This window comes from Lagopus muta, chromosome 15, assembly GCF_023343835.1.
Source record: "Lagopus muta isolate bLagMut1 chromosome 15, bLagMut1 primary, whole genome shotgun sequence".
In the NCBI taxonomy this organism is placed as follows: domain Eukaryota; kingdom Metazoa; phylum Chordata; class Aves; order Galliformes; family Phasianidae; genus Lagopus; species Lagopus muta.
The window spans coordinates 1,123,199-1,139,919 of NC_064447.1; the positions used below are offsets into that span (position 1 = coordinate 1,123,199).

Here is a 16,721-nt window from a genome sequence, read left to right on the forward strand (position 1 = left end):
AAATCTGGACAATGTGACCTCCAGAGGTCCCTTCCAACCTCAACCACTTCGTGATTCTGTAATATACAGAGTGATTCTGAGAAAAGGAACCAGAACCTAAGACCTCATTCACCACAGATATACCCTTAGTAGGTTCATATCCCCAGCATAAATATATATATTAAAAATACATATTTAAAAAATAAAATATATAAATATAAATAGAAGTCTGAAGTAGAAGAGGTAGGAAGCTGGCATGGCTGAACAAGGACGTGCTGATCAAACTGAGGAAAAAGATGGAAAGTTACAGGCAGTGGAAGCAGCGATGGGTGGCCTGGGAAGAATAAAGAGATGCTGTCTGGACATGCAGACACAGGATTGGAACGAGGCACAGATGGAACTGAACAAGGGATATCAAAAACTACAAGGAGTTTTACATTATATTGGCCAGAAAGACAGAGGAGAGTGCACCCCTTCTTATAAATAACAAGGGAAAACTGGTTCCAGCAGTTATGGAGAGGGCTGACGTACTCAGTGAGTTCTCTGCCTCAGTCTTTCTTCACTGGCAGTCAGGCTTCCCACACCACTCACATCCTGCAGTCTCAAGGTGAGGCCTGGGGGAGCAAAATCCCTCCCAGACTAAGAGCAGAGGAAGTCTGAAACTGCCTCATGAGACTGAATGTGCACAAGTCTGTGGGACCAGATGACAAGCATCTCAGAGTTCTGGTTAAACTGCCTGATGTGGTTGCCAAGCTACTCTCCATGCTATCTGAGAAGTCATGGCTGTCAGGTGAAGACTGAAAAATAAAGAAACATCACTCCCATTTTCAAGAAAGGGAGAAAGGAAGACTTGAGAAATGACAGGCTAATGAGCCTTACATCTGTGTCTGGGAGCAGGGAGCTGATTCTCCTGCTATGTTAAGGCACATGAGAGATAAGGAGGTGACCCAAGAGAGCTGGCACAGCTTCACGAAGGGCAGATCATGCCTGATCAATCTGGTGGCTTTCTGTGATGGGGTGACAGCACCAGTGGGCAAAGCAAAGGCAACTGCTGTCGTCTACCTGCACTTGTGCAAGGCCTTTGACATGGTCTCACATGACATCCTTATCTCTAAAGTGAGATGGATCTGAAGGGTGTGCTGTTTGGTGGATAACAAATTGGTTGCACGATGGCAGTCAAAGCGTCGTGGTCAATGGCTGGAGCTAAATGGGCTTTGAGGTCCTTTCCCACCTAAGCCCTTCTATGATTCTACATCCTGACAAATGTGCTTCCTTTCCTTTATACTCTTCAATTAATTTTTATCTTTATTTTTCTGCCTGTACCTGTCACAGCTCATGGACGTCATGGACCCACTGGAGAAGGAAGGTGGGGACAAGATGACAACACTCTTAGACAGCAAGTATGGCAGCACCTACCTTCTAAGTAACTACATCTTATTGCATCCAGCATCAAGAAATGTGATTTTCTGAAGTGGATGCTGACACAACAATCATGTTTTTAGGCTTAATATTCCTCCCTCAGCAATGTACTGAAACAAGTATTCCTCTTTCAGCAAAGGACTGCTGAAATCTTTCTTTGTGGAGTCTAAAATACACATGTAGTTTATTGCTGAGCAATCATAAACAAGTCAGACTTGTATATCCTTCAGAAGTTAGAGCCTGTCACATTTGTTTTGCATTTTTAGAGAATGGCCTCCAATTAAATTTGAACATTGTTTCTGAATTTCTTTAGATGCTAGATTTTCAACTCTACCAAACACTAATGATGGAATGCAACTATCTGAGAATAAGGGTATCTAGCTAGTAGGAGCAGCGGCGTTTTTAAAACATTACTCCTTTCATACAGCTGCTCTTTCAACACATACTCTACCTGAAAACCATCAGGAACTGTCTCCTGCTCGTGACGTGTTGGTAGGCTGATAAATGGAACTCGACACCCAGAGCTTGAGCCCTAAAAGGAATAGCAGGAATCACATAGGTCACACTTTCACATAAGATGATGGAAATATAGCTAGGGAGATGAGAGAAGTGTATATCACCATTTATGCATGTTCTTTCTACATACTCTGCCTTTCAAAATGGTCCATCAGCTCCCCAAGAACATGACAAGGACTGACATGCACCAAGGATCTCAGCAAAGGAAACCAGCAATGAGAAATCTGTTTTCATTCCAATTGCATCACAGAAATCCATGTTTTGTCCCCATATTTCTTTCTGAGTCACTGTATCTTGAAATGCTACTGTTTCTTTTTATGCCCAGATTTTTGGATGGACAACTTGCACAGTGTCACAGATGATGGCTACTTTATGGGATGGAAATCCATTCAATGCAATGGTGATTTGATCCTTCAGCCCCTGAACACGTGCCACGCAGCACAGCCTAGGTTTGCCATGGTAAGTCACGTCTAATAGCAAGCTACAAGACAAAGGTCACTGGAAACTCATCATTACTACAGCTTTTCACACAATGGAAGGGCAAACTCAAGAGACTCTGACCTCCACAGTGGTGATGGAGCTTCCATTCTGATGTGCAGTCGTCGACTCCTGCCCTGTTACCACTGTGGTCACTCTGTCTGGTGACAGTGGAGATACACCTGACAAACCATCTGCATCCAGGACAGGCACAGGGCTACCAGGGATAATACCAGCACTTTTAGCTGCCAAGTCAATAGCACCTTTGGTGAAACAAACAGAACAAAAAGACACACAAAAAAGACACATTTCAGGTCTTTTCTTCACACAATTACCTTGTAGTGACACTCCTAAAACTAAATAAATTAGTTTTTTTAAACATTGGCCAGTAAATGAAAACTTGATTCATGCAAAAAGAATGGTTACTATCTGATCATCTCTATCCATTTTTCCTTCATGATGTATAATGTTCATTTCAGCTGAACATTTACAATTTTTTGCTCTGCTCCTGTATGTTGTCAGGTATATCAAAACAGTTTGGTTCTCCCCTCTTTTTTTTTTGTCCTGAAAATTATTACATAGTTGGTTATGCATTTCCTAGAAATTTCCTACAGTTTAACAGAGGAGGCATAGAAACAATAGTTTTACTTTGTTACCTTGCCCCCAGCAGCGATTTAGACTCAGTATATAAACTTAGGTTACTGCATGAACAACATCATCCAGATCTTTGAAAATCCATGTATACACCTGAATGTCTTCCCGTCACAGAGAGTTCTCTAAGCCTCTAAGAGGAACTCACTGCATTATGTCACTAGGCACTCTAGTTATAGGACCATCTTTTGTTACAAGGCAGTTGCTGCTGGGGCTATGCTGGCTTTTTCTTCTTTTTTGCAGAGCTCCCAGTGCCGTGTTCGTACACGACTGAACAAAACTTACAGCAGATGTCACCACCTCTTTCTTTTTTTTTTTGTAAAGTGGTCTTGCAAAAAACGATCAAATAACCTATCACCCAATTGCTCACCAATTCTAAACCCCTTTCTAGCAAGTTAGACACTGCAAAAAAAACCCAGTCTGGAATTTTCCAGTGACCTCTCCCTTTCTCCAGCCACGAAGTCTGCATGTAAGATGCCATTTACAACATCCCACGTTTTCCTTGACTTCAAAAGGCACTAACCATTCTTACCCAGGAAGAAGAAACCAACAGTGTAACATCACACAGACCGCGACAGACCTTAATTTTCACTGCTTAACAAATGACTTACTGGACAGATGGTTGGTAGCCTGTGTTGGAAGAACTTTGGGCACAATGGGGCGCGAGACAGCAGCTTTAGTCAGTGAGGACTGGATTGGCCGAAATGAGCCTCTCCCTAAGTGAAAGATTAAATACCAATCAAGCAAATGAGATCTGACATCTTCAAAGCAGGGCACAACAGTTCAGTGGAAGAAAAAAATACTCATTCCAAGCAGCAGCTAGCTTCCATGAATGCAAACAGCAGACACAGAAACAGACCTAAAGACTAACACAAGCTAACCAGCGCCTTATCACAGAAATGCAACAGCAGGTGCTGCTGTGTAACTGAAGCTGCTCTCCTCGTTTTGAGTGAAGATAACCTCTAAGCTCTGACGTTGATTTTGTGATTGAAGCTGAGATCTGAGACCACCTGTATTACCACTGTACTCAAGAGAAGCACATCAGCAGGAAGGGACAAGTAAGTATACTGCTCCACCAACAAGAAGGGCAGCATTTTGTTTACACTGCATGAAACTCAAAGAGCACCCCAGGTACCAGGAAAAGTTTCTTATAAGACCCAGACCAATGACTACATCCTACAGAAAAAAAATTATCTTAGTAATTTATTCCAGTTTTGTCTCCTTGTGAAAAGGTACTGCTTGCTCTCCCCTAATTTCACTGCTGGGAAATGGGGAGAAGTGTTGTTTTTTCCAGTCATAATCATGGTTCGCTGAACAGCTGCATGTTCTTGTGGGAAGTGATTCAATCAATTAATAACTACGGTTTTGAAAAGATATTTTCCTCTTCTCAAAAGTGATTCCTTTCTGCAGCTTAATGAGACACCTCCTAACAGCAAAGAAGTGAAAGAATGTACTTGAAACTCACCTGTAATGGACGAATTGGATAGAATAGAAAAGGAGCACACGTGCTGGGACGGATTTCCAGATGGCCTGGGGAGCAGTGTTCTCTGTGTGACAGGAACAACAATAAATCAAAACACATTTTATTACAAGTTGAGTGTAAAATGGTCTTCCTGGGCACAGAAGTTCATGACACCTTCTAGAGTAAGAAGCAGAATGTTATACAGATACAAATGGTGTGTCCTCTGTAAGCTACGGTAAGAAATCTCCACATGGACAACTCTCAGACAAATGTGAGTTAGAACTGAACTCCACTCTGATTATTCATGCAATCATTTTTAATTTTCCCAAGATGCTACAGTATCTTGAGCTTAAGGATTGGATCTGGACAAACCGATCTCCCATCACAATTACACAAGAATGAATTGAAGAGGGAACTGCATCATTTGTCAGGCTTAAAAACCAATGGAAATGCAGAGAGTGTCTCACTACCACAAACCAACTGCATGCATCTTCTAGGTCTCCTAGAGCCGTAGAGACCAAAGGGTATATTGATACTTGATAACTTCCCTTTCCCCAGACGAGTGTCCACTATTTTATTTTTATTTTTGTATGTTCTCCACCTGCCACAAGACCCTACAACAACCTGTGGTCCCACTTCACACATTATTCTCACCTGTACTACTAACGGCTTTCGCAAGTGCCGGTTCCTCAGCTTCCTTGGCTTTGGCAAGAAGAAGTCTGACTGCATCTAGGGAAGAACAGGGAACGCATTAGGAAGTATTTTAAGCATGCACACAATAAACTACATCCATAAACTCTTTTTCAATAAAACTGCAACTATAATGTTGCTTTGTTCCATACTGTCTAACAGTCTTTCCCAAACTGCCATTAAGTTACATGCATCTCATTTGATTCTGATGTTCTATCCCCACCTATTTATGCTTTAATTGAAAGCTCCTTAAACACACAGTCCAGTAAAAGAAAATGGAGCAAGAAAATCCCATTTCCTTAACTCAAAAATTAACACTTATATTCATATCTCCAACCTTCTGCTAGAACAACTGAAACACTGCTAGAAGTTTCTCACTAGCAGTCCATTATTTTTCTTCTTGTTTTACAGGGACAAAGCTTTCACCTCACAGAAAGTCATTTCACTACTTATCTACCACAGGTTGGCAAGAAGCTGTTATTGAGACCGCATGAATATTTCAATTAAATACAGCAAATGAAGTTGTATTAAAATTCATTGTACGTTTAGCCAGTTGTGATCAACCCGGCCAAAAGATTTCTTTGGAGCAATTTAATTAGAGAGCGAACCAGGTCCATCACGAAACATGATGGTGGCATTCAGCTCTGAAGAAGTGACATCAACCTCAAAAATAACCAAAATGTGATTAAACTCAGCTGATACAGCTTCAGCACTACTGGAAGCGCTGCTCTGTAGGGACGCCCATGCCTCCTGATGAAATAAAAAGCCTATAATCCAACAAGCTGCTCAGGCACAGAACGGCACGTCTTCACACACTGATCTCACTTACACTGATTGTGTCTAAGTGCTGACGGAAGGTCAGCTCTGCTTCCTTGCTAGGCAAGAACAGCTTCCCGTGGCGGCTGTTGGGGGGCAGAGTTGTAGGAACAGCAAAGAGTCCACCATCAGCATCAGCGCTTCCAGAACTCGAAGGTCCAGCCACCAGCAGAGGTCTGGGGAGGTTTCTCAAACCTGGAAGATTTCAGTGCAATTTAAATGAAGACAAAAATAACTATCTGGTAACTGAAGGTTACAGAGAGCTCAGACTTATGGATCCTGGCCCTGCCACTGTTTGTGGCCTTCCAATACTTGAAGGATGTACATAAACAAGAAAGGGAAAGACTGTTCACAAGGGTGGATGGTGATAGGACAAGGGGGAATGGTTTTAAAATGAGACAGGGAAGGTTTAGGTTTGATATTAGGAAGAAGTTTTTTCCCCAGAGGGTGGTGAGGCACTGGAACAGGTTGCCCAAGGAGGCTGTGGATGCCCCAGCCCTGCAGGCATTCAAGGCCAGGCTGGATGTGGCTCTGGGCAGCCTGGTCTGCTGGTTGGTGACCTGCACACAACAGGGGGTTGGAACTGGATGAGCACTGTAGACCTTTGCAACCCAGGCCATTCTGTGATTCTATGATCCTATGATTCTATTGCATTGCCTTCACCCACTGTATCAGAGGTGGATGTTGGTGGGATGGCAGCAGAGGTGGACCCTTCCCACCAACACTCTGCTGCGTTTTGTTGCTGTGTGTCAGATGGCAGCCAAGGGGCACTTTGACAGAGCAGCATCTGACATGGAAGAGCAGATGAAGCAAAAGGCTGGAACTGAATTCCTCCATGTGGAAAAATGGCACCACTGACACTCACTGACACCTGCTGAATGTTTATGGAGCACAAACAGTGAGTGCTGGCACAGTGAATCAGTGGGTGATGCATTTCAGCAGTGGCAACAACACAGTGGGGCACCTCCACTGGTACAGATTCGTACAAGCGCAGCACGCAGCTCTTCTTCACTGCTGGCAAAAATGCGTAACTAATGGTGATGTCTATATTGAAAAATAGTGCTTTGTAGCTGAGAATTTGCTCTATCAAATACTATTATTGTGTTCTTTGTACCTGCTGTAGTTTCCATGGAAGATAAATAGAAGGCATTACATTCAGTGCAACCCACACACCTGAGGGTCAGTCCTTCCACTACATAAGCTCTATATCCACCTGATCCACTCCTTTTGTAGGCTATGATAATACAAATACAGATTCATTCTACAATAACTAGGTTTTATTTGGACACCCCTCCCCAGTGTGGTAGTTCAAAGTGCAACCTCAGTAAAATGATTCTAGTGAGAGAGCAAACAAAAAGCAGGGATCATTTACCAAAAATACCTTCCAAAAGATGGATCATCTTAGTAATATGTGCAGCACATTGGAATAATGATATCTGGTCTGAACAAAACTTCTCTGTTTACATTTAAAAAAAATTAATTTCAAAACGTTGTATTATTTCACAGCTCTGTGCCAATTCTGCAGGCATTCAGTCAAAATGAACAACAGTATTGTTGTGCATCAATCTTAGACAACTAAGTGTACCTCTCTTATATGCTGTACATACAACACTGCTTCATTACAATAGACAAAAATGGCTTTTTTTTACACTCAGTATGGCATCCTTGCTTGGCAGGGCTCTCAGCCTCCTGCTAGGCTGCAGGTATCAGCAAGGAAGCAAAACTCATCTGCCTCAATGACTTCCACCAAAGCCTGCAGCCTCCCTGGGCAGGAGAACAGTTCAGCACAGGGCTGAGCTGTCCTAACACAGTGATGGCTAACTACAGCACTGCTCAGGAGGAGTTCTGAAGAAGAAACTTCGTAACAAATGGGAGGAATTATTATTCTCTTGTTTAAAAAGCAGAACTGCCACCCCCATCCTGCCATTCTGCACCACTGCTTTTTTCCAATGGGACAGTGGAAATTACAGTGTGCCAAAATACCCAAAAAACAATTAAATGCTGAACACCCAATATATTTGTGTCTCCTGCTTGACTAGGAATTGTTCACACACAACATATTTCCTTTGAAATCTGTCAAGGGATGCACCTCAATTATGTAGCAAGATTGTAGATATTATAGGTTATGTTGCACCACAGTTGTTGCTTCACTCTTCCCTAAATCTCTTACCATGATTCTTTTTAACGCCTGTTATTTTCCCCCCAGCTACCTGTGTGCCTTTTGTGAAGCTGTCTATCAGCACTTTCAGATCTTCTGCAAAGGACACAAGCTACCTTCTCTATTTTCTACTACGAAGAACAAATCAATTTATCTTTAGGAAAATAAAGACAACAAAAACAAAAAAACAGTTTGCAGCTAGACTGATTCAGGACCTACTCCTGTACGGGAACAAACCCAAAAGACTCATCACCAAAAGCAGCTTGCTTTCTGATAGCCAGATTACTGCAGCCACATAATCACATTGCATATGAAGATACAAAGAAGCTTGATAATTATTGTGTACTAAAGGTCCTAATCCATCATTATTTTAGATTCAAAACACCCTCAGGATGATATCAGGGCTGATAAGTGGGATTAAGTTTATCTACCAGTAGAGCATGAGTGAGGACATGCTTGGCTATCAGTATGATGTACTGGAATGCCAACACCTGAGGCAGATGCTGAGAATAACAGCTCAAGCAGAGTTGTAGAGGAGATAAACAAACTAGGCAGAATGCTGTATTCAGCACTTCATGCACCTGTGCTCAAGCCAAACAGATTAGCTGAAGTCACTCAGACTGTCTTTGATAGGTACTGCACAGGAGAACGACACACATTTTTCAGCCATGACTTTACCAACAGCCTTTATGCCACGTGTTCACTTCCCAGCTCTGGAAGCCTTCACTCTCTGAAGATCCCCTACCTCCTCTCATCCCTTCTCCTAGCAAACACCAGCATCTTCTTCTGACTGCTGAGACATTTTCTGGATTCAGAGCTGTGCTGTTGACAGATTGCTTTGCAAGATTCAAAGAACTGAACTTAGGACAACCCCAAAGCAAATATACCATGCTCCTACACAATAACGTTTGTAACAGCAGTAACACTCGCCCTGCCAGAGTCACTGCAGAGTGGAACACGTCCACCATGGTATGAGGCATTCATAGTCTGATCCCTTGAAACAGATTTCTATGAATACTCACCTGAGGAGCTGGAAGCAGCAGCAGGAGAAAACGTCTTGTTGTTGCGAAGGGCAGACTGATTTCGAGTGCAGCCTGGACTTCTGGTGCTGATGGTAACCACCTTCCCTGGAGGAGTCAGTGACTGCTCCTCCTGAGTAGGCTTGATAGGTGATGTGGCAACAGAGCTCATCTCAGGGGTCTGAAAACACAAGTACATTAAAAGAATATCGGCCACCATTGGAGCAAACACATTGTTAAATTTGTTCTACTTAGGAAACACTGAAAAAAAAACCACAACAAACCAAACCTGATGTACTAGAATACCTGTAATAATCTAACCAGTGCCTCTGTGAGCATGTGGTGGAAGGCTGAAATTCTTCCCATATGCATTTAAAAGTAGAGGTAATGACAAATATTTGACATAGTAACAAAAGAGGGGCTGCTTTTAATTCAGGAGAAATTTTCATAAGCTCTAATCACCATGAGATGAAGAAGCAGAACCTGGAAGTAGAACCTTGGAAGCAGACCTGGACAAAAATACTTTGCTGTCAATGCTCATCAAATACAGACAAGTAGTTTTGAAATTTTTCCCATTCCTTCTCCTACTCCGTACTGTTACATGGCAGTAACACAGTGCACACGGCAGGGCACATTACTGATTTTCCAGGTCTATCCAACTGATTTGTTTCTTGCATGGTTTTCTAGAAAATGTACCCTTTCACAGGCATAAAATTAACACCTATGCTTGGCTGCAACCCAATTTGATACAGTTTGCTTTATGCTTGTAATCTTCATTTAGAAAAATGAACCATGGAACAATCAAGCATTCTGGTAATCCCGAGCAAACCGCAGGATCTGGCACCTTCAGACAGCAGCAAGTATCACCTTGACTCCTGAATGCATACGTCATTCAGTGACATTCACTGCCACAAGAAGCTTTTACATTTCATGTTTCAGAAAAAGATAAAGTGGTATTTGGAAAAATAAAGAAAAAGGTTATGTTACTTTCTATTGGAATGTATTAGAAGGCACATTGCTTTTCAGGTGTATTAGCTTGCTCTGTTTAAGACAAAGAAAGCCAAAAAGAAAGCCAAAAAGAAAGCATTTGTAAATAATAACAGCCTCACATCCTTTTTTTTCCTTTGCCTTCTCCCTCAAGTTTAGTGAGATAACCTTCCTTCCATTTGCAGTTGTTAAACATCTTCCCTGCCTGTCACGTGTGCCACCCGCAGGAGATGCCAAGAGATCTGTGCCACTGTCACACATCTGCCTGACGGTGCACCAGAAGTCTTGAGAGACAGAATAAAACCTAAGTGAGGAGCTGCAGCTGAACAAAGATGGTTCTACATTTAGAAAGTCTTAAAACGTAAGACTGTGAAATCAGAAACAAAAGGAGGTGCTGTGCTGTTACTAAACCTGCACCAAACAACACAGATCAAAGACTACAGGTGTCAGGGAAGAGAGATTCATTTGCATCCTATGCTGGAATATGATGCAAACAGTATCTTCAGCTCATCACATCTTCATCGCAGGAATTCAGTCAGATCTGCTGAATTTGGCTTTTTTTGATCTTGAAAAGCACGTTTTATTAAGCTTCAATTAATTACAGTAGGAAGAAACAGCAGACAAGTTATCACAGTGGCAGACCTTAAACATTGGTTACAGCACACAACAAGGAAAGCAAGTTCATTCCCACTTGTCTGCCTAACAAGAAATTGTTTTTCTAGATATGTTAAACATCATCCTAGAGCCTCAGAAGTTCTACAGAAAAAATCACTGTAGCTAGCCAGTTTCAAGGAAATGGATTGTTTTTCCACTTGGCATGATTTGAGCTACATTAACATTAGAAATTTAGGACTGTAGTTTTTGTTTGGAATTTTAACTTGAGAGAAAGCACCTAACTGTGCTCATGACTGATCTCCTGAGTTCACTGCAATACTGCTGAGACTCATGACAAGCCAGAAACCAAACGGTATTGTAAAAAGCAAATGGAGCACAGTGAGGCCAAGTCCACCCTGCAGCAGCAACCTGTTTGGACATTTTTATTATTATTATTATTTATTTATTTTTTTAAACACAGGAATCTCTACAATCTTAGGAGAGCTGGTTATTGATTTAGCTGGAACATAATAGGAACAGGAATTATTTCCCAGTACAAATAAGAGTGTAGCTTCTGAAGGGTAAAGAAGTGCTACTTACTGGTTTGGGATTGACTTCAGTAGAGATGAGTTTTAAAAGGCAATTTAGGAGTTTCTGCTTGTGAAAGGTAGTACATGTAGGAACAGCACTTGATTCAGATGTTTGCTCCCTGGCATCCTGGGTTTCTGGCTCCAAGACAGCCAGCCAGTCATATTCCAGCTGCAGCTTGTTCGGTTTGCCCATCATGAGGTAGACTTCAGCCAGCGTAAGGCTCTCAGAAGTTCGCAGGCTCCATCCTTCTTCTCTAACTTGTTGAGAGAGCCGGCTTGGGTCATCCTTGAGAGACTTCGTGTTAGATTGTCCCTGAGGTGGAGGTGGAAATGAGGAGCTCAGCTTCTCTTGAGAATCCTCCATTACCGCATCTGTTATCTCCTTGGTACATGCATCGAGCTGCTGGCTCTGGCTAGCCTGAGCTTCACATCTGGCTGTGCCGCTGCTGGGTGAAGCCACACCACCTCTCAGTAGCTGAGAATAGGAGTCAGATGTCTCTGTGCTCCTCCCACTTGGAAAAGCCACAGGAGAAGTATCACCAGCTGCTGGAGCAGAATCCTTCCCATGTGGTTTGTCTGTGCAAGAACATTTCTCTGGGACAATCAGATCCTGACAGGACTTCATGTACCGTGGGAATGGATCGAGCAGAGAGAGCTCTTCCACATCAGGGATCTTACTGCAAGCACAAGCTGTGCTGCACGATGCTACTACAGTTGCTTGGTCACCAGCCAAGGCCTCCCTGCCTTCCACACAGAAGGCTGCTGAGCTCAGCTTTTCATGATTCCCTTCTTGATCTTGAAGTCCAGAAGGCGGCTTGCTGAGAGAGTTAGTGATGCCTGGGTTTGAGGCTGCTCCCTCCACCAGACCAGAATCTGCAGAGCCATCTTCAGTGCTTGCAGAAACTTCAGCTGTGGGCTGAGGGGTTCTGCTCGATTCTGTAGTGCTCTCAGCCCTTCCAACACTCTTGCCTTCTGTTCCCCGCGGGTATTTCAGTTGTCCCCTAGCTGTCCCCTGACCACTCTGTATGCCCAGAATTTGTGCAGGTGGTAGTAAGTGAGAGTCTTTTGTGTTCTGTTTGCATTTGCCAGTTTCCTGCCAATGCACCGTGCAGAAAGCCTTGGAGTGGACCACTCGGGCTACCCCAGGCAGTGGGGTGAGTGTACAGTTCTCTCCTGGAAAGAGATGGAGCATCACCTTCTCCTCTGAGAGGCTGCCTCTTGTTTCTGAATCTCTGGAGTCTTGAAGCTGCCGTTCCTCTAGTGTTTTACGCTAGAAAAGATGTGTTAAAGATTATAACCATTATCTGTCCCTTCAAAACAAGCACCTGATGGCCTATTTTGCAAATGAACAAAATTAGCAGCTTATCAGGGGTGTACGTTCTCTATTCAGCATAGATATGAAAGCTCTACGATCAGAAGTTAGTCCTGTGTTGATAAAAACTATACTAAAGATCTGCTCCAAGCACAAACTAAGTTTATGGGGACTTATTGCTAACTAGCTTTTCTGGGGATTGTACTATAGAAGAGTTGAGGTAGAAGTGAATGAAATGCTACAGGATTTCCCACAAAAGGCACCTTCACATTAGTGATGCTGAGATACTACCTCTATCTTCACCAAGCATGGGCTGGTACATTTATTAAGCAGACTTACATTTCTTAGATGAACTTTTAAGAAGGGAATTGGTCCCAAGCCAAGGCATACAGAACAAAGGAAGAAAAGGATACAATACGCACTTCATGGAGAGCCCACTTCTGCTTCAGGAATTCAATAAGGCTGGAAACCTTCCGATGTAACTCCACAATCATCCTGTGTGCAAGATGAAGCAAACAAGTAGTGAAAAAAAAACATCAACAGAAATTCCAATCAGAGCCCCATGCTAGCATGGGAATTATAGGAACAAATTGGCATCCTGTAACATAGCACACAGAACACAGCCACCATTCCTGAACAATACAAGAACAGCTGGCCAGAAATTGCAACATTAATACATAATTAACTTGCAGCTGTGAAAGACCTAAAAACCTATGCGATAAATCTGCCTGCCACCGTTCAAGATACTACTCTACCAGACAGAAACAGAAAAACAACAAAACATCAGAGAAGATGGCAAAATTTGGCTAAACCAGAGTAGTTCAAACAAGGCACAGTGCTACGACATGAAACACGGGAAGAAAAATGGGGACAAAATTTTATTTATTTATTTATTTTACTCTTTTTGCTCTCAAAGCATTTTAAAAGTAAATCTTGCACTACACATCTTTGTTCTCTTCACATGACATTCAGTCATTATGAAGAAATGCTTCACAAGAAGGAGCTATCAGCATCTCAGAGGCCCATCAGCCACAACTTTCAGACTAGCTGTGAGGACTCAGATGGACAGCCACTGACAGCACTGAGCAACAAAAGCAGGCAGATTTGGTTGGAAGCAAGTCAAGCTAAATATTTCTATTCCTGCTACCACTGTGTTGCATTTGACACATTCAGACTCCTGATGCAGGTGCCTCTGGCTGTTGTTTTACTTCCCTCCCCGATGCCTCTGTCTCACAGCATGTCCAGTACAAATTTTAATAGAAGTAATGCTGCCTGTCCCCAGTCCATTTGTCTCTACCCTGACAACTGGATGTAAATGGCACCAAACAAATCCATCTCCAACTTCAGCATCTCCTATCATTACCCAAATTAAAACGTGTGAAGAATAAAAGTAAATCAAACTTTCCATGAGAACCATGTACCCTGGTTGGACAAAGGCTTCAGAATAAGTATGTTTAGGCAAACTGCATTATCAATTACGTACCACAGAATAGAATACTGCCCACACACTTCTCTATTCTGTCCTGAGCCATGAACAAAATCAAGTCTTTGTTACCTGAGCCGTGGATTCTGGGCAAGGCTCTGCACTCGAGCCCATGCATGATTATTTCGTGGCTGCAACTCCACGGGGACCTTGAGAGGAAGACGTACTGGCTTCTGGTCCTCTTCATCACTAATGCCTGAAGGGAGATGAAGCACAGAGGGAATGGATCAAAGCAAGAAAGCTCAAGCAGAATGCTTTATGTTCAATTACGTAAGAAAAAAGCATCACAGGTATCAGCACCACCTACAGACAACTTAAGCAACTCAGCTTTACCAGTGGTGCTCCCTGCTCCCTTAGATTACCTCCCATTCCAGTATGTTGATGTTGTGCCTTGGACACTGCAGTGTCAATGTCACAGAATCACAGAATCACAGAATCACCCGGGTTAGAAGGGACCCCAAGGATCATGTAGTTCCAACCCCCCTGCCTAGCAGGGCCACCAAACATCCACATTCAGATCAGGTTGCCCAGGACCCCGTCCAAACTGGCCTTAAACACGTCCAAGGACGGGGCATCCACAACCTCCCTGGGCAGCCCGTTCCAGGGCCTAACCACTCTCCTAGTAAAGAACTTCCCCCTAACATCCAACCTAAATCTTCCCTCCTTCAACTTAAAACCATTTCCCCTAGTCCTGCTGTTGTCAGCCCTTTTGAAGAGTTTACTCCCCTCCTGGGTGTAGGTTCCCTTCAGGTATTGATAGGCTGCAATGAGGTCACCCCACAGCCTTCTCTTCTCCAGGCTGAACAAGCCCAACTCCCTCAGCCTGTCCTCATAGGGGAGGTGCTCCAGCCCCCTCATCATCTTAGTCGCCCTCCTCTGGACCCTTTCCAAAATCTCAATGTCTTTCAATGTCAGGCAGCTAGAAGCTCTGAACAAGTACAGTATTTCAGATCTTTAAACTGCACTGATACTACTTATTGGGGGTGGGAGAAGGGTTGAAATAAAGAATGTAAAAAAAAAATCTGAAATGCTTGATGGTAAAAATTCACTCCTGTTGTTTCACTGATATAGTAGGACAACTAATCTTCAAATATAATGAAAGAAAAACTGGCAAAGCTGTAGCCATCTTCTATGGTATAAATATCTCCTCTGTAATTTCTGTAATCTCTGTAAAAAAATGAGTGCCATACTCAGATGGATCTTAAAGTTAGCAAATTCTACAAACAAACAGCGTTATAATAAGAGAACAGGAACATATCTGTGCCCAATACAAATGGAAAACAACACAAATTCCCCTGCCAGTAACACATACATTCAAACAGCTCTACTCTCATATTCTTCCAACTCTCTGTTAAAACTCTTTCACATTTCAGCATCTCTTACCATCTGGATCACAGAGCTTCTTCAAAGCCCTGCACATTGGAGCTTTGATACGAAGGTTTCTGCCTTTGTAGCGAACAGTCGTAGCCCTGGATATATTGGAAGAGAAGTATTTACAGGCACCATTAACTTGAGACTTAGGTACACAGCTGTGGTACAATCAGACCAGTCATCTCTACAGGAACTAAGAGATTAGGAGTTTGCAATGCAGATTCAAAAAGGCAGTCAGGCTGGGGTTTTTTTGTTTGTTTTTTGTTTTTTGTTTTTTGATTTTTGTTTTTTTTTTAATATATTTTTCATCACCTTACTTTTCGTTACAGAAATGCTACTCTTGTAACACTCCCCTTCCAGACACCCACAACACACTGTGTCCTGTTACGTGCACTAAGGGAAGGGTTGTTAAGATACACAGACCAAAATCATGTTACTTGGTTGCATAGTACCCTCAGATAAAGCTTGTTTGGAAAAGACAATTGGTTGTGCTTTCGTCTCTTCTTTATATTCCTAGTTTTCACTATAAAAACAAACCAAAAAACCTGAAGCTCTTAAGAAGTCTTCCACTCCATAATACAAACACAACCATTGCAGAAACGAGGCCAAACCACTTGTGCAGGAATCTGAACAGTCACTTCTACATTATAAGTTCCAATACCACAGGAGTAGCTATAAAGATCCTTAAAAATAAGACTACTTTCTGCTTCTTGAGCAGCAGAGCTACCTTCATCCAGTCAGCTCTGTTGTGTTTTCAGAGGCTTAAAAAGGCAGGCAGGCACTGATAGAAAGGTACTGATGGCAGTATTTACACCTCAAACAATAAGGACCACTGAGCACAGAAGCAGCAAGTTACACACAAGCCTTTGTAGGAAAGAAATTATGGAGGATGTTCTTAGAGCAGGATCTGGATGTAAGGAAGGTAACATCTCACAAGGTGAGCACTTGTCAATGCAGCCAAGAGGGAAAGTCACAAAGGGGCAGCAGGAGGCAGAGATGCAGTGGAAGAGGTGAGCAGTGCAGAAGTTTCACACAGCACGCTGCAAACCTCTGCAGGCTCAGAATAGGCCAGGGCTGGAAGGGCAGATCTCCTGAACCTGCACTAAGCCATCAGAAGCCAAGGGAACAATGCTGTAACAAAGAACTAGCAAGAAAAGACTGGGCAAACAGCCATTTGGATTCCCTGTACTTTCTGAG

General features: G+C 42.8%; 1 protein-coding gene across 3 annotated transcripts in view; it reads right to left on the bottom strand.

The window, feature by feature from the left end:
* The window catches only part of CRAMP1 (cramped chromatin regulator homolog 1), a 44,919-nt gene that overhangs the window by 9,594 nt on the left and 18,604 nt on the right, over window positions 1-16,721 (bottom strand). For 2 of the 3 annotated variants that reach the window (XM_048961686.1, XM_048961684.1), the window contains exons 7-17: window positions 15,537-15,622; window positions 14,226-14,349; window positions 13,084-13,165; window positions 11,369-12,628; window positions 9,191-9,368; window positions 6,024-6,205; window positions 5,159-5,233; window positions 4,508-4,589; window positions 3,654-3,758; window positions 2,476-2,654; window positions 1,850-1,930 (exon numbers count right to left, since the gene is read on the bottom strand). In XM_048961686.1, coding sequence (XP_048817643.1) covers window positions 1,850-1,930; window positions 2,476-2,654; window positions 3,654-3,758; window positions 4,508-4,589; window positions 5,159-5,233; window positions 6,024-6,205; window positions 9,191-9,368; window positions 11,369-12,628; window positions 13,084-13,165; window positions 14,226-14,349; window positions 15,537-15,622 — 2,434 coding nt within the window. The remainder of the gene's footprint in view (window positions 1-1,849; window positions 1,931-2,475; window positions 2,655-3,653; window positions 3,759-4,507; window positions 4,590-5,158; window positions 5,234-6,023; window positions 6,206-9,190; window positions 9,369-11,368; window positions 12,629-13,083; window positions 13,166-14,225; window positions 14,350-15,536; window positions 15,623-16,721) is intronic. The other variant, XM_048961685.1, reaches the window with a different exon arrangement.